A 27,331-nucleotide genomic window follows, 5' to 3' on the forward strand; every position below is an offset into this window, starting at 1 on the left:
GAGCGGGAGCAGAAGGAGAGAGAGAGGGAGCGGGAGAGGAGGGAGAGGGAGCAGAAGGAGCGGGAGAGGAGGGAGAGGGAGAAGGAGAAAGAGAGGGAGCAAAAGGAGAGGGAGCAGCGAGAACGGGAGAGGAGGGAGCGAGAGAAGGAGAGGGAGCGAGAGCAGAAGGAGCGCGAGAGGGAGAGGGAGCAGCGGGAGAAGGAGAAACTGGAGAGGGAGCAGAAGGAGCGTGAGAGGAGGGAGCACGAGAGGGAGCAGAAGGAGCGGGAGAGGCGGGAGAGGGAGCAGAAGGAGCGGGAGCGGAGGGAGAGGGAGCAGAAAGAGAAGGAGCGGAGGGAAAGGGAGAAGGAACGAGAAAGAGAGAAACAGCGTGAGCGGGAGAGGGAGAGAGAGAAACAGAGAGAGAGAGAGGAGAGCCTGAGGGAGAAGGAGAGGAACCGGCAGGGCTCCCATGAGAGGAGAAGCGGCAGCGACCGAGGGAGGCTGAAAGAGGAGAAGAGGAGCGGTCCGGACAAGAAGGCAGACCGCCCCTCCAGGGCCCGTGCCGTGAAGGAGAAAGCCGAGCCCCCGCCCAAGAAGAGGAAGAAGTGGTTGAAGGAGGTTCCCTCCTCCTCTGACTCTGACTCCTCCCCCGACGCGCCAAGCGATGACGAAGGTGAGTATTTGCTCACAAACTTTCGGATTCAGCGACAAGAGATACGCTTGTTTCGCCAAAGTGCTGAAGAATCATGAAAACATCACCAGTTGTCAAGAATCAAGGTTTTATTTGTCACTAACTTTATACAAGTACAAGCAGCAAAATATTGTTGGGACTTGTTAAACAGTAATGTGAGAACATAACAAGTGCCTGTCCTCTTATATTAGTTAGCTTCTGTCTATCTATATCTATCGATCGATATACCTGTATTCATTGCAGATTGATCCACGGACTGCAGACATGTTTAACTTGATGTATTTTCTCCCTGTCTCTCCGTGTCCTGTAGGTCCGGTGCGAGGTGGCATCAACAGTCGTGCCATGAGGGAGATGTTTAGGAGCTACGTGGAGATGCTGGTCAGCACGGCCCTGGACCCTGACATGATCCAAGCCCTGGAGGACACCGACGGTGAGAAGAGAAAGGACACAGAGGAAATTTAGACACCGCCGCCACAAAACTCTCACTGTCACACTTTTTTTATTATGTTTTTTTCATTAAAGTGGGACATAAGATTATGATCTATAAGAAAGTTAGGGCATTAAAGACATTTTGAAAAGCACTTTCACGAGACCTAAACGTAATGATTGACTAATATCTTGCTCCACTTCTAGGAATGAGGGCATTACTGTAACATTCTGGGCATTAAAAAGGTCTCATTACAAATCTGTGCATTAGACAAAACCATTTATGTATTTTTTTTTATCTTGAGAACTGCGTCCCAGACAATGTGCGTCTACCTAAATATGTATCGGCCAAACCGATGTATCGATCACTGTCATGCACTAGTTTAACTTGAGAGATGACTGAATGCTCTGAATGTTATTTTTTGCCTTCAGATGAGTTATACCTCCCGCCTATGAGGAAGATTGACAGCCTGCTCAACGAACAGAAGAGGAGGCTGTTGAGAAGAGTCAACATGAATGCCCAGCACCAGGTAGTGCATTGTGTCCTTAAACCTATTGGTATTTCTTCTTTGTTTTTAGCCCCACTAGTCCCTTTGTCCACCATCTAATACTTTGATCCCATACAACATATCTTGAAAACTACTGGTTCCAGTTAGCTTGGAAACCAGACGAATCTGCCAGTGCCCCCCCAAAAAATAGCCCTCGGCAGATTAGTCTGGCCTCACTCGGTTGTGATTGGATTTTGCTGCCCCCGAAGTTGTGGTTGTGGGGCACCAATCAGGAGCCAGTATGCAAATATGGGGCGGGTTTATCACCAGAGGTACTTTTTTAATCCGCCCCTTGGAAATGCAGGTTCCACACAGAGATTCCAGACTAATATCTACACAGTGATATTAGTCTGGCTGTGCCATGCTATGTTCCAGTATCTCAAAATATAGTGGGCACATTGTCATGAAATTGTAAGTGCTCAGCTAGGAAGAATCCTAGTGATTTTGGTGATTCCCGTGGCTTTTCTTGTAGCGCCACCCTTTGGCCAATGTCTAGGGGCTGCTAATAGAGATTTTAGACTTCTTATTATCTCCGCCAGGTGGAAATATTGTGATCAACCCTGTCTGTGTGCGTGCGTGCGTGCGTGCGTGCGTGCGTGCGTGTGTGTGAGTGTTAATCTCACAAACTAACTAGGCTGATCAGCTTCATTATTTCTTCGTGTACACTGCCAGCGGGCTGTAGTTGTCAATTTTTATGATTGAATAATCGCAGAGTAATCGTCCCTCCAGGCGATGCGATAAGTGTCCCGCGATGCTATGGACCGGAGCTAGCCAATTACAACGCTCCTGTCCCTCCGCCACAAGCCAAGGCTTGGTATGCACGGTCAGAACAACTAAGCCTAATACAGACATGCTCAAGTGGACATACAGTACTGTATACTGAGAGGTCCACTATTGCATCATATGACCCCAGCGGAGACCGGTCTGTGTATGCTACTGTATGTCTGGACTGTAGGCTATAACACTACAACATCATGGTTGTCCCAGTGATGACAACATGCCATGGTACTCTTCCATGTGTTCAAGAACGATTTGTCCCCATAACATTCTCACTCCGGTTGCACCGCAATGATGTAATGACAGTCTTTTATTATATCCCTTCCGCCGATTGGCCCGTGCCTTTTCGTAACCACACACACAACCACAAAACATTGTCATCACATGCCCCAGACAGACAGGCAGAAAGATGGTATATTTGTACATATTTGTCAAAAGTATAAAACACAAAAAAGGTGCATCCCGGTATATGTGTATAAATTGAGTGCCATGTGACTCCAATGTGGAATGTCTTTAGCATACTATACTTATCTGTCCCTAGGAGGCTTTACATGTATTCCCCAAAATGACGGCGGATGCCCTGGACTCTGGAACAGCCAAAGTGCACCTTGCTGGTGAGGGTTACAACCGCAAAACCCTCAACCGGGTCAAGAGGAGTATGCCCAAGCAGCAGGTAAGCAGCATACATGGCTTCAGTGGCATACTGTACTGTATATTCCCTCAAATTTTAATAACCACTAGAATAATAAATAAAATCTTTCTCTTGCAAAGTGATCAATGGTACCATATTAAATACCAATAATGGCACTCTTATTGGGTAATTTAAGCCCTTGTTGTCAAAATGGTATTTAAAGTATTTAACGATAAACGTCTTCATATTCATTTTATGGATGTATATGTTGTTGTTGTTGTTTTTGGGGGGGAGGGGGTACATTGCTTTTTTTAATCTTATTTAATCTTATTTCCTTGACAAAAAGAACAGATCTGCAAGCTAACAATGCACCATGATGCGACGCATTGTTAGATTGCGATCTTTTCTTTTTGGGTATAAGCCTTAAAGGAATAGTTATCCTCAAAAAATTACGTAGGCCTATTTTCTATCAATTACACACCCATGAAGCCTTGAAGAGATTGAGATTTTATTGTTTTTGTCACATTCCTAAGCCAATAATTTGAAGACCGACAGAGACTCAAAGAGTCTTCATTGAGTCTCCTACCGGAGACTCAATGAAGTGAAATTATTGACTTAGGAATGCGACAATTAACAAAAAAATCTCCATGAATTCAAGGCTTCATGGGGTGTGTAATTTATAGAAAATAAGTATTTTTTGGGGTTAACTATTCCTTTAAGGTGTCGTACATCATCATTCTAAACCAAATTATACCATGATTTTAATCCTTTACATTTCCACAAATCAATAAAACACATAAAAAACACGTAATAATAATAAGTAATGTGTCATTAGACCTTTTCACATAAGCACACTGTAAATGGGTCCACATTTATTTCCAGTTGAAATGCTAGTGAATATGGGTAGCTGACAGGAAATAAACATGGGCCCAAGCTGTTTCCTAGCAACGCAATTTCACTGACAAGGTCTATAATATAGACACAAAAGTAGATGCCTTTTCTACAGTAGTTATTATATTTTAAGACTAATACAATTACAGCAGAATTTGTGGTAATTACATTAGCGGACACTTATTATAATACAACTGCTTATTATTACATCTATTCTAACAGCATATTACTTGCAAATGTCGGTGTAAATAATGGCCTTTAGGTTAAAGGATTAACAGAGTTTCAATGTACAGTACACAGTATATTCGTCAGTGTTAATTAATTCATTTGTACTATATGCAAGTGTACAATGTAACAAAATGGACCCATTTGTAAACTCGCAGTTAAATTATGTACATACTAGACAATTTTGGAAATGCTTTGTTTTCTCTTTGTCTTAACCCACTAAAACCGGGAAAGAATCCGTGTCATTTTCGATTTTTGCGGTGGCTATTCAAAAATAGCAGATATACAAGCCCACAGCTGCTATTTTTTTTACTCTTAATGGGTTAGATTATGTACTAGACAATTTTGGAAATGTGTTGTTTTCTCTTGTGTTCTTCAAGCATAAGACTGAGCATGTCTAAAAAAACCTTTTTGTTCCTCCTGATCACACGGTGATCCTCAGGACCTGAAGCTGACGACGGAGACGTGCCGGGTGTACAGTCTCTACCATTCCCTCCACCACTACAAATATCACACGTTCCTGCATTGCAAGAAGGAGGTAAGGCCCGTCGCTTTGATCGCCTGACGTTCAGAGGGTCCCTTTGTCCCTCTGCTTGTCCTGACTGCCTCTCTCCTTCTCCTCAAAGCTTCATTCTCTCTTGTCTCTGTATTGTTTATCTTGAAAAGGTGTCTAAAAGAAAGATTTAAAAAAAATATTTTTGTATATATATTTCTCATATATATACTATATAATACAGACCTCTGCAGGATCACTTTGTCTGCATTTACATAAACATTTATTCAATTCAGTACTTTATTCAATACTTCACTCTTTAAATTATGAATTGATGTTTGCTCAACAGAAAAACATTTCTTTTTTAAACTAATTTATTTGTTATCGAGCAACATGAATGTGCAATGAAGTATAAATTAGTAAACAGCCAAACCTCAGACTTCTGAACTGACCACAGAATAAAAGTGCATAATTACTGTCATTTACATACTGGCAAGTATTACTAAAAGCATTTCAAATGCAGATTGCATGACACAAATAAGCATTTCCTAATGCCTAGTGTGTGTGTGTGTGTGTGTGTGTGTGTGTGTGTGTGTGTGTGTGTGTGTGTGTGTGTGTGTGTGTGTGTGTGTGTGTGTGTGTGTGTGTGTGTGTGTGTGTGTGTGTGTGTGTGTGTGTGTGTGTGTGTGTGTGTGTGTGTGTGTGTGTGTGCGTGTGCGGCTGTGTGCGCGCCCATGCTTGTGTGTGTGTGTGTGTGTGTGTGTGTGTGTGTGTGTGTGTGTGTGTGTGTGTGTGTGTGTGTGTGTGCGCGCGCGCGCGTACATGCGTGCCTGTTTGTGTGTGTGTGTGCCTGTTTGTGTGTATTTTCTGTGTATCTCATTTTCATTTGACCATTAGGAACAGGTTTTCTTTTCCTTTTTTTCACTCCCATTTTCCTCTTCCAAATGCCTTGAATAATTGAGGTTTCTGTTTTACATGAAATTGGCTCTCCCAATGATTTCAGTCACATCTTCTGCATCACAGGGCATTCTTTCTCTACATTCCTACTCAATTCTCTCTTTCTGTATATAGCTTTTTGCCCCAGTACCTGTGGACATTATCTATATGTATAATATATACATAAATACATACATTTATGATGTACAAGCTATGGCACACAGATACTCTGGAGGTGTCCGACGGCAGCACAAATTGACATATGATATGTCCATATACGGACCGGCCATGGCTGACGTCAGCACAAATCAGCATTGTTAGGCAACGGTTAACATCAGCGCAACGGTTTCTGTTGTGTGTGACGTCAGACCAGAACTTCATCAGAGAGAGAGAGGCTGAGAGAGAGGGAAGGGTGGGGGGTTCGGGGGAGATAGACCGAGACATGAGAGGGGGAGGGAGGTAGGGAGGATGAGAAAGTGACACAGAGTGGGAGCCTAATTCCCATGCAATACCCTGGACAATATTGGGTACCAAAACCTGAATACGCTGATTCACGCGTCGTGAAGCTTCAGCCGCGTTTTCCGCTTGTACTGTACAGTATAAGTTAAACGCTACTGACTTCTGGCTTCCTTATGTATTACGGGGTTCATTTGGTTTCATTTGTGCAGAGTTAAATTGACATTATACTGTGTGTGGTCTCTTGACAGACGGACAGCATCGAGCAGGCAGCGGAGGACCCTGGCCAAGAAGAGGTGGTCCAGCAGTGCATGGCCAACCAGGGCTGGCTGGAGACCCTCTTCAACTCCTTCATTGAGCTGCTCACCCTGAGTGCCAAGTCCTGAGGGACGGAGATCCCCTGGGGTGGGGAATGACGGACAGAGATGACGAGGTCGATGATGACGACACCGCTACAGTGTTTAGGAAGCGCTCATATCCGCCCGTTTGGGGAAACAAACACGGATATTCAAACACAGTGTTTGGGAGAGAAAAACGTCGAGAAACAGTATTCGGGAAACCAAGATGTCCAACTGCAACCAAACTGCACAGGATGTGGTTTGGACCTCAACTTAATTCCATGCCCTTTTTTTGTTTTTGTTTTGGAAAAACAATCGTTTTAACTTAAAAATGAAATCACAATATTAATTTGTTTTATTATTCTTTCCCTTTGAAGTACCTCTTGATTTAGCCACTTGAACCCTAGCATCCCTGTTCTGTGGGGAACATTCGCAGAATATAGCCGATCTTGCGTCACGTTGTGAACTTGTACAGATCGGCTATTTCCGGCGAGGAGATATGGTGTAGAGGGGGGGGGGGGGGGAAGAGTGGACCAAGTACATACCTCGGTCCCCGGTCAACTAAGTCTTAGTTTACCAATTATAGAGGGTTTAAGTGGTTAAAGAGAAATGTGGGAGGAGCAGTGAACTTTGTGAATGTTTAAAAGGTGATGGCGTCTAGTCTTTACCTTATCGGAGCAGGAGAGGACGATGGAGAATTCGTCGGCACTACAAGAGATTTTTCTCAAGATCTGCATACGTGGACATGCATACATGCACACGCACACACACACACACACACACACTCAAACAAACAAACAAACAAACAAACAAACAAACAAACAAACAAACAAACAACACACACACACACACACACACACACACACACACACACACACACACACACACACACACACACACACACACACACACACACACACACACACACACACACACACAGATAGACGCGTGTCACACACATCACACACACATTTAAACACTATAAATATGTATTGATAATAATGGGTTTGTATAATTTATACGAGGACATTTTTGAAAAAAGAAAAGAAAAAAAATAGTACCTTCCCTGCTGGGACTGTTTGCTGTCATTATTTTGGAATAATGTTTTATGGGGGCATTACATGAAATGGCCCACCTGCAATCCTTTGCTTGTGTACACTTCCAACAGGTGCAGAAAAAAAAAGAAACAGTGTTGAAGTGAAGGGAAGGCGGGTTTGAAAAGACTATGTAATGTTCCCTTATTTCTGTCTGCTTTAATAAGAAAAAGATTGAGGGGAAATGTATTTAAAACTAAACTAAGTGTGTTCTTTCTATTAATTCTTCAAAAGACAATGAGAAAGAAAGAGCATTTTACGCCTGAAAAGAAGAAAAAAAAACACACCTGTCCTTTTCTGAAAGAAAGTGTGGCAGGCAAAAGGTGTCAAACGCATACAAAAGTCAGTGTTTACTTGTTTGTCCTTTTTTATCTGTTTGTTGTTGATTATGATCATTATTATTATTATTTGGGAGCTTGGCCTCTCTGTGAGGAAACTCTTGCAGAGATTTTTTGTTGTTTTGTTTTAGTTTTTTTTTGTAAATAATGTACAGCTACTTCAATCTCTAATTCCCAGTTCCTCTTCTGTACATGAACTTCCTGTATTTGACAAAAGGAAATAAAAATGTTAAAATGACGAACACGATGACGAAAAAGCAACACCGGTGTGTATTCATGTCATTGCTGTGTTTTTAATGTGTGTATGCAACTGTAATTAAGCAACACATGGACGAATGAGGGGATTCGATGTGATGAGAGAAGGCAAATTAGCTGAAAATAGCAGATCTACAATCTCACAATGAGTTGCAGCACGCTGTGAGCTTGTAGATTGGATATTCTCCAACAGGTTTTAACCAAATACCTAGTGCCCTCCTCATAAATTAAAAGTGCAAAGGGTAGTTGAAAGCTCTCTCAAAATAAATAGTGGGCCCATGGTACATGTTCCAGAGGTAGTGGATATAATTGTGTCATAATTTAAATCTATGAGAAAAAATAGATACAACATGGGATGCAAAATTAAAGCTCGCTGAGTCACAGCACTGAAATGATTTAAGGTAGGAAATGAAGAAATGTTGATAGGTGTAAAGTCGTCAATAATTAAGGTCAATATTACAAGTGAACACGATCTTTAAAAAAAAATGCAATTCATGGAGGACTTTTATTTACTTACTGTTCCAGTGGTATGCCAGAAATTATATAAATATTACATAACAGCTGAATGAATGTGACTGTTATGAATTGCAATGAATGCGTTATAATCAGGAGTTCACGCAACCCGCTTATTCTATGCAGGTGGATAGAAACTCATTACTCCAACAGCTATACTGTTATTTACAGCTTTTATGAATATTGAATATTTATGCATGCACCAAATCTCTAGCCCTATCCCAGAGCGCAGTGCAGTATTAATGTTTCATGAAAAATGTCACAATGCCGTCGGCTCGTGAAATCCATTCAGAGCAATAATAATAAAAATAATAATTCAAATCGTGAAATGAATGAATACTTTTTATTGCCTCAGGGACAAAAGCCAGATGAGAGAATAAAGAAAAGCTGAATTCCATCCAGCAAATAAGAAGCTATCTTATTGAAGCGTCCCATTAAAGCCTGATTCACACTTCGTCGCACCACAGTGTTGCACGTTAAAAATAGCAGACCGACAAGCAGTGGTGGACAGTAACTATAGTGCATTTACAACTGTATTGAAGTCAGTGGTTCTCAATATTTTTGATGTCCAGGACCCCTGTGGTATTTGGCCACAGACCCCCATCTGAAAAGGTTTTGTGCCAAGGACACCCTGGAGAATATTTATGTAAAAAAAATTATCAAAATTATTCAACATTTTCAAAAACTTTCAAAAATAGCAGATATACAAGCTCTCAGAGAGGCACGAAGTGACGCGCTGTGAGCTTGTAGATCTGCTGCTGGTAGATCTGACCATGATACTGACATGATACTAAAGACAATACCGACCATGATACTGAAATGATACTGACTATGATACTGACATGATTATAACAGGATACTGACCATGATACTGACATACTAACCATACTGACAATGATACTGACCATGATACTGACCATGCCTTTATTTTAAAAAGTAAAAATTACAATGACCACATTATTTTATCATCTGATAGAGCTCATAGAGACCTTTACAATTATATATTTTAAAGGTCTCTATGCCTTGTTGTAGGCAGTCCACCACTGCCTACAAGGTCTGCTGTTTTCGGTGTGCGACACCGTCTTGCGACGGAGTATAACTTAGGCTTGAGTCAGAGTGTCTGTTGATGACGAGGCACATTCCATCTCAGTGACATCAACATGAGGGCATAAGCATAAGGTTTCATTCTAAAGCGTTCTACATGGTATTCAGTTTGAAGAAGAAAAGCCTACTGTCTACCTGAAATGCAAAAGCCAATATCCTTTACCACCTAAATACTAGCCTATAATAATTTAATACAATTCAGAAATGTGAAATACTATTTACTTTCATATTTCAGAATTTCAGAATTGTATTATATTAAAAAAAGTAATGATTCAAAATTGACACCAGGTTGAAAGTGATTAAAATAATACTGTTTTGAAGCTGAAGGCCAACATCTATAATTAATCTTAACAGTGTTTTAGTGTGAAAACGTAGAGTAGATCCAATTTTTCAATGAGAATCATCAGGCATATATATTCATTTTATCTTTATATCTTTTATTTTAGTCGATATGCAATACGTTCAGATTTAATAGATCCATTTTATCAAGCACCTGTGAAGGTTCATTTGTACAAATAGGATCAAATGTTTTTTTTTAATCCCCCCCAATGTTTTTCAAATGTCATTTCATAAATGCATTCAGACTCCACACAAAGAAGTGGAGGACAAATCTAAGAGCCTTTCATGAAAACATGACAGACTTTGTTCAAGAGCAAAGAAATAAAGGATCAGAGAAGGTATAGAGTACCCCACCCCCTTACACACACACACGCACGCACGCACACACACACACACACACACACACACGCACACACGCGCACACACGCACACACACGCACACACACGCACACCTCTCCTTGAAGCAATCACAACGTACACTTAAAGGTAAGTGGTGGTATTTATTCATGCTTAGAAGCAGGCGGGTTCTCTGGAAAATAAAGAGTAGGGGAGAAATGTTACGGTTGCCATGGTGAGCAGGAAAATAGTACAACCTGTGCCCATTTTTCTCCCCCTTTTTCCTCACTGTTGCTGGCTGCCTCTTACTTCTACTGTGGTGCAGAGTCTGCCTTGTTGCTGAGGGCTTTGCTTTAATACAGTGCTTCTTCCATTTGAACTTCAAGGACCCCCCTGTTTCATATGCATTAGGCCTCGGACCCCTTTCTTTTAGTTTCCGGGACCCCATTCTACACCGTAAAATCCTCAATGTTCATTTAACCTGTGAAAGTGTACAAATGGAACCAAATGGACCCTTTACGAGTGCATTTGTACACTCTCAGAGTTACAGACCCGTAACCTGCGTCCATTTGGACCCCTGGTGGTCCCTGTACCTGACATTGAGAACCATGTGGTTGAATAGAAATAGAGAGTATGTAGGTAGGCTATTTAGACCCTATGTGTGTGGTGGGGCAGTTCCAGACTCCTATACAGTTTATGCTTAATGTACAGAGGTTAAAGTCGTAGCCACTTGTTAGCAACAAAACAATAAAGCGTGCTATAGGTAAGAATGGATATAAATGACCAACCATCCACCCTGTCTTTCTCTCTGTTAGGGTTCATTTATAATCCGCCGTACAACAGTGTCACGTGCCGGAAATAGCCGATCTACAAGCTTGTGAGTTTTGAGATTGGCTATTTTCAGCGTGCAACACAGCCTATACTGTAGGTCTTACAAGGACATATAAATCTGTCTTCTCTCTTCGAGTGTTTGTTGGTTGGTGCTCTGCCGTCTGTCTGACTCACTTTCAGGTTTCCGCCTCGCCTTTTACCTTTCATCTCCTTCCTTGCTGTCGGGCAGAAACCTTGTATCTCCATATTTCAACTTTTCAAATGTGTTCTTTTTTGTAAATGAGTGCCCTACTTCATATCATACAAGAGTGTCGCACAAAGGTAGTGAAAATAGCAGATCTACAAGCTCACAATGTGCAAGCTTGTAGATCGGCTACTTTCACTATTTTACTTAAAAGAATAAAAAAATAAAAAACAAACAGTTTTGGACATACAAGGTTTCCACCCACAGCGACAACATTCTAGTTCTTTCCTCCTCTCCTTCCCTCTTTCTTCTCTCCTCTCCCCTCCTCCTCCTCCCCACATATGTAGCCCTGTGTTTTCTTCACCTCCCTCCCATACTACTGATCCATGTCATCCACACTCTCCCACCACTCCTCCTCTTCGTCATCATCTTCCTCCTCTTCCTCCTCTTGCAGGGTGCAGCCTCTCATCTGGCCACACAGGGGCGCTAGCCTCCCATCCTCCATCACTCCCACCGCCTGAATGATCCTGTTGCTGTAGGAGGGAGAGAAAGAAAAGGAACTGACAATTAATGGATTTGTAATTATTGTGATACGATTTTCCTCCTTTTTGTATTTGAAATGCCAGAGATCCCAGGGATAAAATATGGTATCAAATGGGCGTCCGTGGCCTAAACCATATCAACCTGGGGGACCTAGAAATTCAACCTAACCTTTTTGACAGCATGGCAGACTCACAGAAATAGTTCTGTGATTCTGTATCTGTCTGTGTGATGCTGTGACCACTGGTCCAATCAGTAGGAACCAAGTAGGAACCTCAATTCATGTATTTTTAAATATTCTTTCATTTCATGATGGAAGTGAATGACAGACAGTCGGATCGGGCTGAAACCTTGCCCATACATTGAGTTATATGTTATAGAATGATACATCATAGATCAGTGGTTCTTAAACTTTCTTATGTCAAGGGCCCACAAATTAAAATGCATTTGGCCGCGGACCCTGTCTGAAAATATTTTGTGCCAGGGACCCCCCATACAAGATTTGTGTTGTTTCACAAATATTCATTCATGGTGTTTTCTCCCCATTTGGTGGCCAATTACCCATAACCTAATCTTGAACCTATGTCTAACCCTAGCCTTAAATCTGAGCTCTATATAACCATATACAGCCCCTTGTAATAGCGAGGAAATAGTATCCAGAGGCCATTCAATCTTATTCTTGGGATGTTTGCGTCTAAAGAAAAGACATGCGCACCTGGAGAGCCTGTTGAACATGTCCATGAGGTGTCGCGCCTCGAGCTCCTTCTCTTCGTCCGTCATGCCCTCCATGGGGTCAGGCTGCTCCTCCTCCACACGCCCGGTCACCAGGTTGATCCTATCCTTGGCCTCACGGTACTCCTCCGTATCCGAGTCGGAGTCACTGGAGTACTGATTGCGGTTGTCCACCCTGCAGCCACCGACCAGAAGTCCCCGAGCGGCCAGCAAGCCTGCAGCGTTGCCGTACCCTGTGTACTTGATGAAGCGTCTCACTGGCGGGGACACAAATGTTGTTAGACGACTACATGACATTATGAGCAGGACAAAACAGATTATGGCGCGTCCGAGTGGCACAGGGGTAGACTTCTTGCCCACCACTGTGGAGATGGTGTTCGATTCCTACACGGTGCCTCCGGCTTGCCCGGGCGCGCCGACAAATACAAGCCGGCGAGCACGCATTACATCACACCCTCCAGGTGAAACTCCTTATTGTCAGGTGAGAAGAAGCAGCTAGTTCCATGGGTATCGGAGGAGACATGCCGTTGTCTACACCCTCCCAAAACATACAGGGTTGGCAGTGACAGGAACTATACGCATGGGAGGGAATTGGCAAATCACAAAATTGGGGGAAAAAAAAGGTTGACGATACAGACTAATAATACTAATATAAGAACAGAATACTTACTTTGTCGCACTTTTGCAAAGAAAGAAAATGTTATATGTAATATTTATCAAGCAGCAGCTGGGCCTTTAAGGATTTGGCTGTTGATTGTCAGCTTGAAAACATAATGTCAAAGTTTGAACTTTGGAACTTTAAAAATGTTAAGTGATACTCTGGGGTATTTGGGGCAGTGAATCAAGTTGGGTTTTGCTAGACTTCACAGTGAGAATTATGGTAAAAGGCAACTTGTCAGGTGTAGGATGAGCATTGAATTGCAATAAAAATGCAAAAGGAATGGTCTGAATTGGTTAGTTTGCAGCATGTATATGAGGGTAGACAGACTTTGGTGCTTTTCCCCACTGCACCGGCCAGCAAGTTGTGGGCATACAATAGCAAATGCACATGGATGTACTGTCTGCAATGGCGCCTACGAAATTTCCGTTGTTAGGCACGCAAATCTTATAGGCGGCTAGCCGTCTAGCGGTCCGTCTGTAATCTCGCAAACTGATGGCCCGATGTTCTATCCTTTTTCTTTTTTTCCTGTGTGTTTTTTCGGTGTTTGTGTGTTTCGGTGTTATATTATATAAATATATGATGGTGTTACCACAGTAGCCTATCGACTGCTCAAGGCTGCATCTTCTGCTAGCCTCTCTTTCAGAGCCAAGCCGTGTCATCACTGTTAGAGGGTCATCATGGAGCACAAGAAGTCCGAGATCCACATGAAGACACGCTGTTATTGGACCCAATCTTGTTTTCTTTTTTGATTAATAAAGGTTTATTTTTTCAAACAATAGAAGTTAAGAGCAAACAAACTGTATGGTAACCCCTGAGACAATGATTGATTTTACTAAAATGCAAAAAAAAAAAAGGTTTAAGGACATAAAATGTCCTTAACCACTTAAACCCTAAATACGTTGTTGACGCAGGTCCCCCTCGGGGGTTCTGTATGTGGCCCCCTCCTTTGTTCCCCTCTGCACCAAATCACTTCACTGAAAATAGCTGTTAAATAGCTGAAAATAGCCAGTTTTTCACAGATTGGCAGCAAGGAAGTTTAGGTGCGCTTTGCCAGGGGAAAGAGAGGCAGACTCCTCTTGAACTCAGTCATGTCCTGCACTAAAGTAGGCTGCGGCAGGGACGGGGCTGGAGCCAGGTCGACATCATTCTGGGTAGGGAACTCGCCCACAATGGGGCAAGAATCCATCTCCTTAGAGAGAACATGCACAGACACTTTGTGTCTCTTGGGGGCATCTACTGCCAGCAGTTCTCTATAGAAAAACATTAGTTTTTCTTTTGTCAGAGTTTTCAGATAGGACACCTCAATGTTATCTCTGTCGAAATTATACTGCTGTGACGTTATCTCCGCCCAGTATGTTGCGCACTCTGCAGACAACTTCTTGGGCTTGTCCAAACGGTGGACAGCCAGAGCCTGGATGTGCTTCTGGAAAGTCTCCTCGCTCATCTCCTCTATGGACGTCTCCATGGTGTGAAGGAAGGCCTCCACGCGGCTCTCCAGGTAGTGTGGAGCCTTCTCTGACTGGATGATGAAGCGGAGGCCCTGGACTCGATTGGCCCTGCGGGGCCCACTGAACACTAAGTAGCCCAGCTGTTCTTTGGTGCGCAGTATATTGAAGCATGGCTCAGAGATGATCTGGCAGAATAACTCCAGCACCATGTTCTCGTGAGTGGTCTCCATGCCCATCTGGTAGTAGATTTCAATGCCACAGTTGTTGTGCACCTCGTTCCTCTGCTGGTACACGTACCAGCCACTGTCCGGCACCTGCACTTGCCTGTAGCGAATCAGCTCGCTGGGGAGGAGGGGTTTGGTGTGAGCGTGCTCAATAAGAGTGTTCTCCAGCATCTGTATAATGCCAAGAGCACACTCCTTGGTTATGTTGCCATGGAGAAGGGCTTCAATATGCAATCGTGACAACAGCTGAGCTATGAAGACCTTGAGGCGTGGGAGAGTGACATCATCCAGAGTGCCTCTGAGCTCATCTTTGGTCCAAGCAACCTCAGTCATTAGCAGGTGGAGGTAGTATATGGCGTGCTGGTGAGGCTGCTCTGCCCTGAAGTTATTCAGAGAGCGCATGTACGCTTCCTTGATGATGTCAAAACGATTTGCGTCAATCTCAAAACTGGTCATCTTCTCAATTATTTTCTTCAGAAGGATGTGTTGCTTGTCATTGTAGCCCTTCACAGACAGAAACATCCCATAGAAGGTAATTCGGAGGTCATAGTTCAAGCCAGCTAGCTCAGCTGCATATGCATATTCGTTGAGGGAGTCCTTGAGGAGCTCCAGGTATAAATATGCCATGTTAAAATGCAAGGGGTCCACATACACAAACGGGCTGAAGAACTCAAATTTTAAACAAGCCTTGGGCAAGAAGAACTTGTCATCCTGTTTGAACCACACCTTGCTCATGGCAGTGTCCTTGATTAAAGTGGGGAAGGCTGGGGAGTCTTTCTCCAGAGGGTAGATCTCAAATTTATTGGGAATGAACTCGTTCTTCATAGGTAACTTGAACTTGTCGTTGAGGTTGGCGTTTGCCCATTTCTGGATGACCTCATCAGAGATGGCCTCCTGTTTGTACTGTGTGCCATACCACTTTTCAATCCTGTCTGTCTGCCCTTCAAACGACTTTGACACCACCACCACTCTGATATGCTCTGGTGTCAGCTTATCCAGCACCATCTCTATAAGATTAGGTTTGAAGTCCTCCAAAAGATACTCCGCCGCCAGAATCTCCTCCAGAGGGTAGTAGTGCGTATAACCAGCCACTTTGGAAGTGTAGCTGTCGGGCCGCTGCTCTTTGTCCTTGAACCTGAAGGCCACTTTGTTTAAATCCTTGCACTCCTGAAAGACCCACTCCTGAGGTCCCTCAGTGTGCAGTTTCTGGATGTACTGGAACATGTGGAAGATGATGTCCTCTACGTGCAAGAGCCCCTCCTCAGTTAAATCCACATTGATGCTGAAGAACATGAATCCTCTCGCTCCTTCTTTTTGTCCTCCAAACAGTGTGTTCACCCAACCTTTGGCTTTGAGCTCAGACAGCAGACTCCCTGGGCCCTCGTGACCGATCAGATGTCCTAAATAGTGCCCTGGGTTAGATTTGTAGTACTTCTGCAGGTCTGGGATGGGGAAGGTCACAGACAGGTTCCTGATGTCTTTGATAGGCACCACTTTGTAGAATTGTCTGAGATGTTTCTCCTGGAAGGGATGCTCAGGAAATTCTGGTATAGGCACGTTCTTGTTCTCCACCTTTCCAAACAGACCAACCGCCATGGAGGTCAACTCGTCAAGTGACTCTCTTCCTAACACGCAGAGTCCCATTATGTTGGAGGAGTAGAATGTGGAGTGAAAGTTCAGCAGCTCCTGGCGCATGTCAATGCCATCTTTAGAAGGCATTGATTCAAGGGTCGATTTGTTACCTGTTCCAAATTTACTAAAGGGGTGGTCAGGATTGCCAGTGGCCTTCTCTAACTGTATCAACCTCCAGGCATCATTCATTAAGTTCTTCTCATGCTCGGAGTCCACAGCGTTCACCTCCCGGTCCTTACAGCTCTCATCGAACAGCGGGCACAAGAAAAACTGGGCAAACCTATCCAGGGCTCCTTGCAAGTGCTCATGGGACACATCAAAGTAGTAGTTGGTGTGTTCTCCACTGGTGAAGGCATTGGAGCTGCCTCCGTGCTCGCTGAGGAACTGACTGTATTCATTTTCCTTGGGGTACTTCTCGGTGCCAAGGAACAGCATATGCTCACAGAAGTGGGCCAGGCCGGAGATGTTCGCAGGGTCCGACAATGAACCTACATGTACATCCAGTGCTGCTGCTGATTTGTCTGTGGTTGGGTCACTGATCAGCACAGCCTTTAATCCGTTGGTGAACTCAAGGCCTCTGTATAGACGCTTGTCCTCAGGAGAGTGAATAATGTCACTCACCACCCTATTTACTACAGCTGGGTCGGTCATTCTGAGGGGCAAGACAACACTAGACTGTTTAGTACGTATTCCTCGATGCCCTGAATTAAGATATCTGGAAAATGTACATACAATTCCAATGCAATAGTACATATATTGTTAATTAATATTATTAATATTATGTACTATAAAGATGAATGTGTTATTTTTCCAAGTTAAGCATTTGTTTCACAATCTCTTGATTGATCTATTGATCATTGGGTGCCCACAAACTCTGCAGGGTCTTAACGTTTTATATAAATACAGTCCATTTAAGCTGGGTTCTTGACACTTGCTTCATCACTATGTTATCACTATGATGTCAGTCATGCCCAAACATGGAGTTCCATGTTAGTCTTGCCCCAAATATAGAGATGCCCAAATATGTTTGAGATGATGTGAGTCTTGCACAAGTATTGCCCAAGAAGTCCATGGCATCAGACATGGATGCCATGAGAAACCTTTTTAAGGAAAGGAAATAGTATCTTATAGAAATCTTACTATATAACAAAGGCACTAACAGGGAATGAGCCGGACCATTGGACAGTACACACGTAGGGTCAGTAGACCCACAGTTACCCGAGTACTCTGGCCTACTGGACAGGTCTCTCAAGTCGTCCTTGGAGCAGAGCACTCGGGTAACTGTGGGTCTACGATCATGACCGTAGTGCTGTAACAACGCAGGGTTTCCCCCCCGCAGTCCGTTAAAACTATGTAGTGTACCTGTTTATCAAACTTAGCACTGACGCTAATGTTATGAAAACAAGTAATTCTATTTCTAAAATCTATGAAGTGTTTAATGAGGAGAGCAAGCCCCCATTTGAAACCTCTCCCTCCGCTGCGATTGGAGCTATTGTCAGGCGTCAGCTGTTCGGACAAAACTCCTAACTCCACTTGAGATGGATTTGGGGAAAGTGGTGATAATATAATAATAATAATATATAATATTTTGTTTTTTAATTTCCTGAAAAATTCGCATTTTGGAGTTGTTGGAGCTGATTGCGGCCGGACAGCAGAGATATCTAACCTCCTATCCGTAGCTACAGATTGCACAGGGAAGTCACGCCACTATTGGACCCCGTTTTTGAATGGTCCACTTTGAAACTATCAGGAAGACATGAGCAAAATGGTCCAATTGCCAACCCCTGTGGCATGAAGTATTAGCATGCTGTGTTCAGACTTTAAGATGTATCGTGAACATGTCTCAGATGCAGTGCCAGTGAACAGTATGCAGTACACAGTGTGCAGTGAACAGTATTAACAGTATGCAGTGAACAGTATGAACAGTATGCAGACAGTATACACTATGTAGTGCACAGCCGTACCATTCTCTTTGCAGAGCACAAAGAGCAGCTCAGCAGCACAGTGCTTGACCTCTGTGTCCACGTGGGTCATCAGACGGACCAAGCGGCCCCTCAGCGTGGCCCCCTGCTCAGGCCTGAGAGCCACGTCACGCAGTGGGGGCAGGATCTGTAGAAAAGGTGTAGTGGTGGGGAGGTGGAGAGGAGGAGGATCAGAAATAGAATAGTTGGTTTGTCTTAAGTACCAAAGAGATGGAGTTTGTCGTCATTGGCAGCGGCCTCCTTGAATTTATTTTAAGGCAAGTTTCATTGATCACAGATAAGCCATACTTTTATGTTGTCATAGAGCTAATAGCAAAACACAGAGTCAAACCGCTCATGTACTCATTTCACCACCTCTATGTCTAGAAAAGGAAGTGGTCAGAACTTGAAGTGATGAGAAGTACCTGTTGACGTAGGTAGTGGCGTGTCTCCCTGTGTGCACGGCAGCTCTCAGTCATCAGGTTAAGCACTGGGATCAATTTCTCTTTCAGCTTCTGACCCTTTATAAGAGGTAGGCAGAGTAACAAAGTACATTTATTTGAGTACTGTACTTAACCCCTGGAAGCCTAGTGTCCCTATTCTGTGAGGAACATTCGCTGAAAATAGCAGATCTAGCTATCAAGCTCACAAGGTGATTGTACTGTATTTAAATAAAGAATGACAATGGCTGTCCTTTTTGTCAATTTGATTGCATTTCTATGCTGACATTATTATAGTGTTTCTTTAGGCTTTGTGTAGCTTTAGTGGGTCTGGTATCAAGTGCATTCATTACTAGATGGTTTCAGAGTTACAAGGTTCTGTAAATGCACTGTGAAAACAAACAATATACTGTACAGCAGCAATGTGTTCATATTAAAAGGAAAATGCACTTTTGGATAATTAAGTATTAAAAGCAAGTAGTCCAGTACTGTAGCTCAAGTAAACATTATGACTGAGCAACCTTCAGGTGTAATGGAGTAATATTTGACCAGTAGTATCTATACTTTGACTCAAGTCAAGACAAAATATAAATTATTATTTATTATGAATTATTGAATAAATTATTGAATTAACCACTTTCAACCTGGCAACCCTATTTTGGGCACGTCATAATACGCTTTCAAAGAAAAATAAAAGAAATCCCAAACTTTAAAAGTAGCAGATCTACAAGCTCCTAATGCATTATGTCAAGTTGTGAGCTTGTAGAATTATTTTCGCAATTCATCCCAACGATTTTTTTTGTTATGGGGAGGTGCGTGAAATTTAAAGTTTGACAACCACCTGTTATAGCTACACCCAGGCCACCAGACCAGGGGTCCTTGAAGTAGTTCCAGGGGGTCCCCAGATTAATGATAAATAGTTAGTAACCAAATGGACCCTTATTGGTCTGTAACTCTGAGAGTGTACAAATGGAACCATTCCATTTGTACACTCTCAGAGTTAAATTAACATTGATTTTACAAAATAAATTGGGGTCCCAGAGATAGAAATGCCATTAAATGGGGGTCCGTAGCCTAAAAAAATGCATGTCAAACTGGGGGATCCTTGAAATTAAAATGGTTGAAAATCACTGCTAGAGCAGTACAAATCTTCTCTCGTCCTTGGCATATCTTGTCAAATGGGGGTCCGCGGGCTAACAAGTGTCAATTTGGTCCTTGACATGAAGAAGTTTGAGAATCACTGCACAAGACAGCAGACAGAAACTGACCCTGTCCAGACGTCTCTCCATAAAGAGCAGCATGGTGTGTACAAAGTCCATGTTGACTCCCTCCCACTCCCGGCAGCCGTCGGGCAGACGGACAGACACCAGGACATCCAGACACATCAGGGGCACTACCGACAACATGTTCACCGTGTGACTGTGGGGAGACAGCAGGATGGATGGTGGTGGAGGGGGGGTTAAACATCAAGTCAACATCACCTCAAGCTGGTGGGTAGTGTTCATTTTGACATCAGATTTTGATTGATCATAGTCTTTTGAATTTAAAAAATCCATTTAGTTTTAGTCATCTGAAATGTTTTAGTATGGTTTTAGTCGACTTAATTTTCAGTCCACTAGTCCCTCGCTAACATTTTCAGTTTTTTGTTTGTTAATGAAATTGTCAATATATTTCATTGTCTGTCATTGTTTTAGTCATCAATCATAGGTAGTTTTTATTTCGTCATTGAAAGTCATAGTTTTAGTCGACAAAATTAACACTGGTATATATGCCAGCAGTTGGCTGGCAGCCGATATACATAGTAAAATCCTCAGTGTTCATTTATCTCTCTGAGTTACAAATGGATAGATTAACAGTTAACACTGAGGATTGAACTGTGTACAAGAGCAGGTCTACCACACAACTCAAATCAAAAGTGTTGTGTGCCACTGACCCCTTGAAGTCATCGGAGAGGTCTTCTCCATCACAAGACAGCTGCAGACAATGGCGCAGGACAGCCACTAGCTGGCGAAATTGTGCTGCCTCCTCCTGGAGAGAACGGAGTAGAGAGATAGACCACAGTCTCGCTGTTCTCTCACAAATACTAAACAGAAGATGTTAATTTTGTTCTAGTTATGTTGATCTTTGAAAAGACAGGGACAGGGAGAAGACCCTAACCCAAAGAGGGAAAAGGACACAGTCCAGTAGAGACGGCAATATGAACTAAGAATGTACGACTTATGCGTGTCTAGTGCACTTGTTTTATTTGCTTCCTTAAATAAATAAAAAACAGAACAGATATTGTCTTGATAGGGTATTGGTTGATAACAACAAGTCTGCATCTTGTTATTGAATACATCTGTGCTTTACATCCTTTCACTAATTATGGCTTTTACTTAAGACAGTGAAAAACTGTCTCCTGTATCAACCAAACATGTGCCACCTCTACTTTTAATTTGTAAATTGTATAAAAATGTACCCCCCCCCCCATCCCCCTAACAAATCCAACCGTGATCCTAGCTTTTCAGCATTCAGCAGCTTTTCAGCACCAGTGGCCTGCCTCACCTCATCTGGCTCCTGCCTGTGAACCCTGGAGGTGATGGTGAAGAGTGTTTTGAGGATTTCAATAGCACGCTGTGTCACCTCCTTAGAGATAGATGGAGCCTCTTGGTCAGTGAGCACCTCGTAGCCTTCGCCCCATCGTGCATCCAGGCACTGCTCCAGGACTGAGGTCAGCATAGACACACCCCTGTCCTGTGAAACGAGAGAGGAGGGCAGGAGAGAAGGGAAGCATTTGAGGAGATTAAGGTGAATAGCCTGGATTATTGTCTGTGGGAAATTGATGAAATATCTGAGCAAAGGAATGGCCTGGCAGTGAAATTACAGCACTAATCTGTCTTTGTACCTGCTGTAGTTGTTGTCTGAGCTCTGGCCTCAGAGCCGTCAGTAAGAAAAGCAGCCGCAGTTCATAAAACTGCCCAGTGGATGTCACCCTGCTCTCAATCCCCAGCTTCAGTCTCTCAATCAGACCAGGAAGGAACCTGATGTAGATGGTGAAGATGAGAGGGAGAGATGAGGATGGGATCAGAGCGCAGAAAACATGGGGAGAGAGGATGCTGACACTTTAATATAGATTTTCTCAACCACTCGGACACACAGGATAAATATTGTTAGGTGATAACATGTAATTCATAGTTCTAGATTAGGCCATGAAAATATTAATTGCACATGATCCATCAATACTTGTAGCTTCCACTCTTCAAACCAATGCTGCGCAAATAAACACAGTTTAGGTGGTGTGTGACCCCAGTGACCACAGTAATGGCAACTATTATTGTTGCAAGTCACAGAGGTCTATAATCTATAATTTCTCCTAACACTTCTTTCAACAAAATGTGGGTTGGTCTCACCGCCATTTATTTTATTTTCAAACTGAAAATATTGTCCACCAATAGGTTAGTTTCAGTGTGTTCATACTTCAGCCTATAATGTAAGACATTAAAGGATTTGTTGATCGTCCCCCAATAGTCATGAAGAACAATGAACTGCTTTGCTGGTGTAATTATCAGGAGAGCAGGGCAAGCTTGAAATGTATTGCATCTTATTTGTGTTGTTTAGCACTTCTCATACGAACACTTATACTAATTACAGATAAATAATACATTATCCAAAAAAGAAGTTCAGTGCAAAGCTGTCTAGCTCAATCTAGCTCAATCTAATAAACTGCCTGCAGCCAATGACTATTATGTGTCGTATTATTTATCCTGCACCTTGGACAGCTCTCTGCAGTTGACACCTCACCTAGCATGCCATCAATCTAGCACCTTGGACAGCTCCCTGCAGTTCACACCTATCATGCCACCTACAGTACATGTACTGGCATTTTGTTTAGGGCAAGGATTGTTTTCAGCGTGTTTTCAGCACACTCTGGTGGACACATTTGGAGACATATTTAAATGTTCCCTTTCAGCTGGTGACTCATAATGTAGTTGGTGCTGAGAGTGCTCTTTGATGTCACAGAGCTCACCTCAGTAGCGTGTTTGCGCTTCCAAGCTCGTTTGCATGAATCAATTAGTGAATACGATCTGTGTGCTGTGCTCTTTGCTCAGGCAATAAAGGTGCAGAAAGAACACACAATCTGCCTTTGCAAAGCGTGTTGGTGCAATCTGGGGTTTCTCTGTGTTCAGTCTGCTCACCTCAGGGTGCTCGCCCTCTCTTGTGCCCTGTGGCTGTTGTAGATGACGTTGCACAAGGTCTTCATGGCCTCCTTTCTACACACCTCCCCATCCTCTTCTTTCTCCTCCTCCTCCCTCCTTTCCTCTCTTGCGTCCTTCTTCCCACGAGACAGTAGGCCTACCCCACCATGAGTTCCTTCACCTCTCCGGCTACAGCTTTGGTAATCACCTGAGGTCGACGTGGCAAGAGAGCTATGACCGCCGCTAGCTGCCGCATCGCTGACAGGGTTTTCGTTATCCACCACGACCACCTCGCAAACCCTTGGCCCATTTCTGGATGTCTGACTGTGCAGGTACATGCAGCTGCCTTCACCCTCTTCGTCATCCTCTTCAATCTGGCGCTGGGGTGCAGGGAGGGAGCTGATGCCGCCCAGGTGAGCCAGGGTGAGGAGGGCGTCATCGGTGACCAGGGGCTCCAGGGCGTACCGGTCTCGGGAGAGGATGCGCAGCGTGCACAGGCACACCCGCAGCACACATGGCTGCAGGCGCCTACGGATGAACTGCAGCAACGCCGCCGCCATTATCTGGCAAAATAGAATGATCACAGGACAGGCATGCAGGAAAGAGAAGATGAGGAAGACATTTAAGGAGAGAAAATAACTACAAACTGCAAAAGCACACAAAATGTTAAAGATAAGGAACCAAAGTGTTCATGCACTTTACACACGCACGCACGCACGCACGCATGCGCACACACACAAAAATCTACCTTTCGAAGTATGAGATCAGACTCCTTCTCCTCCTCATCATCATAGCTGTCTGAGTCGGAGCCAGGAACATACATCCTCACTTTGTTCTTCCTGAACTAGAGAATGGAAATAAGATTTTACTGATGGGGAGAAAAAAGAAACAACTTCAAAGAAGGCTTATAACAGTTGAATACAACTGGATGGCAGCTAGACCTGAGGGCTGGTGCTTAACACAGTGAGCTGGCTGAGTCACACAATATGCAATCAGCTTTGTAACATGCATAAGTAATCGTTGTGCAATCAGTTTTGAAACGCACTGATACTGTACATGCATGCATGCGCGTGATTTTGAATTTATCAGCTCCCATTTCTGCTGGGAAACGTGGGTAAGAAAATGAACGAGAAGCACTATCTGCTACCGAGGTGCCCTTGAGCAAACCACTCAACCATATTATGAACCGTAGCGCCCCTATTCTGGGCATCTCACTAACAAGGACATGGACTCTATTCAAAGTACTAAGGCGACAGAAAAGAACATGGCGGTTGAGTTCAATGGAGAAGTGGCGCCCTGTTCTATTCTGATCCTCAAGCTATATACAGTAGGTGAACATTTGGCAAAAATAGGCAAGATCTGATCTGATATTTTCCTTGAACAGATTTGGAGTAGTAGAGGGAAAAAGGAGGGGACCAAGTACAGACACATGGGTACCCCGGTCCAGAAAGTACATATAGGATTTAAATCCGTACAGTGGACCTGCAGAGTGGTAGAAGACAGCACAGTGGAAGGATGTGATAGTATTGGACAGTTCCCGGGTGTCAGCGTGTGTACGAGCATGCGGCACAATGTGGCTGAAAAAACGCATGCGTACTCAGACAGCTTTCCACGGATCAACGATGATCAAATATTACCTCTTCCAGTTCTCGTTGCTGCAGTCATGTAGTCCATGGACAGTGTTGGAAGGCATGCAGAGGCATAAGAACAACCAACACATGAATGACTTTAAACAAGCGTTGAAGACAGCAGATGTTGTAATGTAAAACGGATGGAGGAATGCTAAATATTACACACAAAAAAAAATGAGAGGGAGGGAGGAGGGAGAGGAGGGTGGAGATGAGTGGAGGGCGGATAAGCAGGCTTTAAGTCTATTTAGAAGGTTAATCTAAGCCTTTGTTGTCCAGGCTGACAGAGGGCAAGAGGATCAGGGTCAATGGATCTCAGACGCATGCAGTGATGAGGACAAATTGCTGGATCTAACAAGTGTTTTGTTTGATGCCTGACCTTTCGCCTCTCCTGCTCCTCGACATTGAAAAAGAAGCACTCGGCATACTGTCGGAGAAAGGCAACACTCAATTCAAGTCAAACTTTATGTGCGTTCAACTGCAGTTGTAAATTTCACACACAGATAAACTACAGTAAATGTACTTCACAGGGAAAATAATTATAATTATGCAAGGATATAGAAATGTGGACTGAATGGAAAAGCACAGCACTGCAATGTAAAATGCATTTTTCTGTAATGCCAATTCCCAAATAAAGAAAAAGAGCCCAATAGTGATACAGCATCTTTGTGCATGTAAACGTGTGTGGTTGAGGTGTGGTGCTGGGTTTAACGAATTGGTTCGAACCCTGGTTCAGCCAAGTGTTGGATACGAATGAACCCCTTGTAGGTCATGCAGAGGTGTGAGGAAGAGGTGAACAAATGAGTCACAGTTACAAATTGTAGGAGTCATCATATGGCTCTTTTTGACTATGAAACTTTACAGAACCCATGAAGTTCTCCTGGTTTCCATTATAACCAGAACCGGTTCTGCAGAAAATAGCCGATCTGCAAGCTCATAATGTCGCATCGCGGCGCTTTGTGAGCTTGCAGATCGGCTATTTTTGAGACATTTTTAAAGTAAGTTTTAGGTTCCGAGAACTCTGAGTTAGTACTGCCTCCTGAGCAGGGCCCAAATATAGGTACAGTCAGGGTTGCATTGCTCATGGGACGGCCTTGCACGCCGTGCAGGATCCTATTTGACCAGGAGCACGCGCAGGCACACGAATAGATTTAAAACGACTTTAAATTCACACCTCAACAATGTGTACACAGGCTCCCGACTCACACCAGGTGGATTAACATAGGAATGAGCTTAGATGCATATCAATTGTCCATTGTGTGACATGTAGTGTAGGTGTTAAGCGACGTGCGCGTCACGTCATTGAAATAGAGTGCAACCACGTTCCAATTCAGCATTGCAACACTGGGTACAGTACTGAGAACCTTATCTGAAACTGAGCCGTAGCATATGGAAACAAATACAGAACCTGAAATATTTTACTAGTTTTCACTAGTAAAATATCACAAGAACCAATAGAGCAGACAGTCACCTGGGTATTGTATCTGTCCAGTTCCACCTGGACACGGTCCTGCTCTCCCTTCTCAATGTACTGAATGATTCTCTCCAAGTCCAGTCCCATGCCTGAAAGAAAAATCACAACTAACTAACAAACTAACATTCTACCCTATCTGTTTCTTAACTCTGGTCCCTAAGCCATTGCACCTCTCTTTTGTCTTTCTAGCAGGAATATAATCTGAGTATAGGCCTACTATGATCCTAAATCCTAAATATCAAAAAAGGTGAAGCCTTTTCTATTCTTGTCTAAAGGTCGCTCTTGGTATGAGAGCATCAGCTAAATGTCTAAAATGTAAAAATGTTAATTAAACAACTAACAACCCTTGCTCAGATATTAAACTTAAAAAGGACAACACATTTGTTGTATTGTAATGAAATACTATTGCAAGTTGCAATCATCATTCACTGACCTGGTGTATGATGAATGGGTGACACTGGTTGCTGCTTCTTATTGGCCTCACTTCCCCCAAACTATAAGATGCTCACTAATGGAATAGATCAGTAGTCTAGTTGCCCCTCTCTCTTTAACTACACTCCTCCTCCTGCGTCACTGTCTGCTAAGCCTTGGATTTACACTGGGTGAAGCCCGCCCTTTCATGCATTCTGTGCTGCACACCACCAGTGGTGTAAAGTAGCTAAGTACATTTACTCAAGTACTGTACTTAAGTACAAATTTGAGGCATTTTTACTTTACTGGAGTATTTCCAATTTCCAGTACTTTTACTTCTACTCCACTATATCTCAGAGCCAAATATAGTACTTTTACTCCACTACAATTATTTGAAAACTTTAGTTACTAGTTAGGCTACTTTGTAGATTTTGATTATTATTACATTTACAAAACATACATTACCCACTTCAGCCCTATATCCACAAGTTTCCTAAGGCATGGTGGGCATCACTTCCTGTCGATTTGATCAGGTTTCAGGGATCAAATTGACAGGAAGTGATGCCCACCATGCCCTAGGAAACTTGTGGATACACATTTTTGAAAACTTGTGAAAT

The 27,331-nt window shown here is 43.2% G+C and overlaps 3 protein-coding genes across 3 annotated transcripts in view; 1 reads left to right on the forward strand and 2 right to left on the reverse strand.

Annotated features, from left to right (window-relative positions):
- prr12b (proline rich 12b) overlaps nt 1-8,054 on the forward strand; it is a 35,507-nt gene extending 27,453 nt beyond the window's left edge. The window contains exons 12-17 of the mRNA XM_084072567.1: nt 199-655; nt 984-1,103; nt 1,532-1,629; nt 2,966-3,097; nt 4,614-4,709; nt 6,308-8,054. Of these exons, the coding sequence (XP_083928693.1) occupies nt 199-655; nt 984-1,103; nt 1,532-1,629; nt 2,966-3,097; nt 4,614-4,709; nt 6,308-6,442 (1,038 nt within the window). The 3' untranslated portion in view covers nt 6,443-8,054. The remainder of the gene's footprint in view (nt 1-198; nt 656-983; nt 1,104-1,531; nt 1,630-2,965; nt 3,098-4,613; nt 4,710-6,307) is intronic.
- A 3,710-nt stretch (nt 8,055-11,764) lies between these two features.
- LOC311054610 (chaperone Ric-8A) lies at nt 11,765-26,786 on the reverse strand (the record flags this gene model as incomplete). The annotated part of the gene is made up of 14 exons (XM_084070617.1): nt 26,737-26,786; nt 26,301-26,392; nt 25,209-25,256; nt 24,839-24,856; nt 23,950-24,045; nt 23,202-23,764; nt 21,911-22,046; nt 21,571-21,759; nt 20,960-21,054; nt 20,295-20,445; nt 19,012-19,107; nt 18,590-18,734; nt 12,644-12,917; nt 11,765-11,921 (listed from the first exon to the last, which is right to left on the reverse strand). Exons 2-14 carry the CDS (start codon nt 26,388-26,390, stop codon nt 11,765-11,767), a joined length of 2,058 nt encoding a protein of 685 aa, XP_083926743.1. The 5' UTR covers nt 26,391-26,392; nt 26,737-26,786.
- LOC311055224 (insulin-degrading enzyme-like) lies at nt 14,358-17,276 on the reverse strand (the record flags this gene model as incomplete). Its single annotated transcript, XM_084071345.1, has 1 exon — nt 14,358-17,276. One exon carries the CDS (start codon nt 17,274-17,276, stop codon nt 14,358-14,360), a length of 2,919 nt encoding a protein of 972 aa, XP_083927471.1.
- Nucleotides 26,787-27,331: the final 545 nt, after the last annotated feature.

The sequence above is a fragment of the Gymnoscopelus microlampas genome (genome assembly GCF_963454915.1).
Source record: "Gymnoscopelus microlampas genome assembly, chromosome: 11".
NCBI classification, from domain to species: Eukaryota; Metazoa; Chordata; class Actinopteri; order Myctophiformes; family Myctophidae; genus Gymnoscopelus; species Gymnoscopelus microlampas.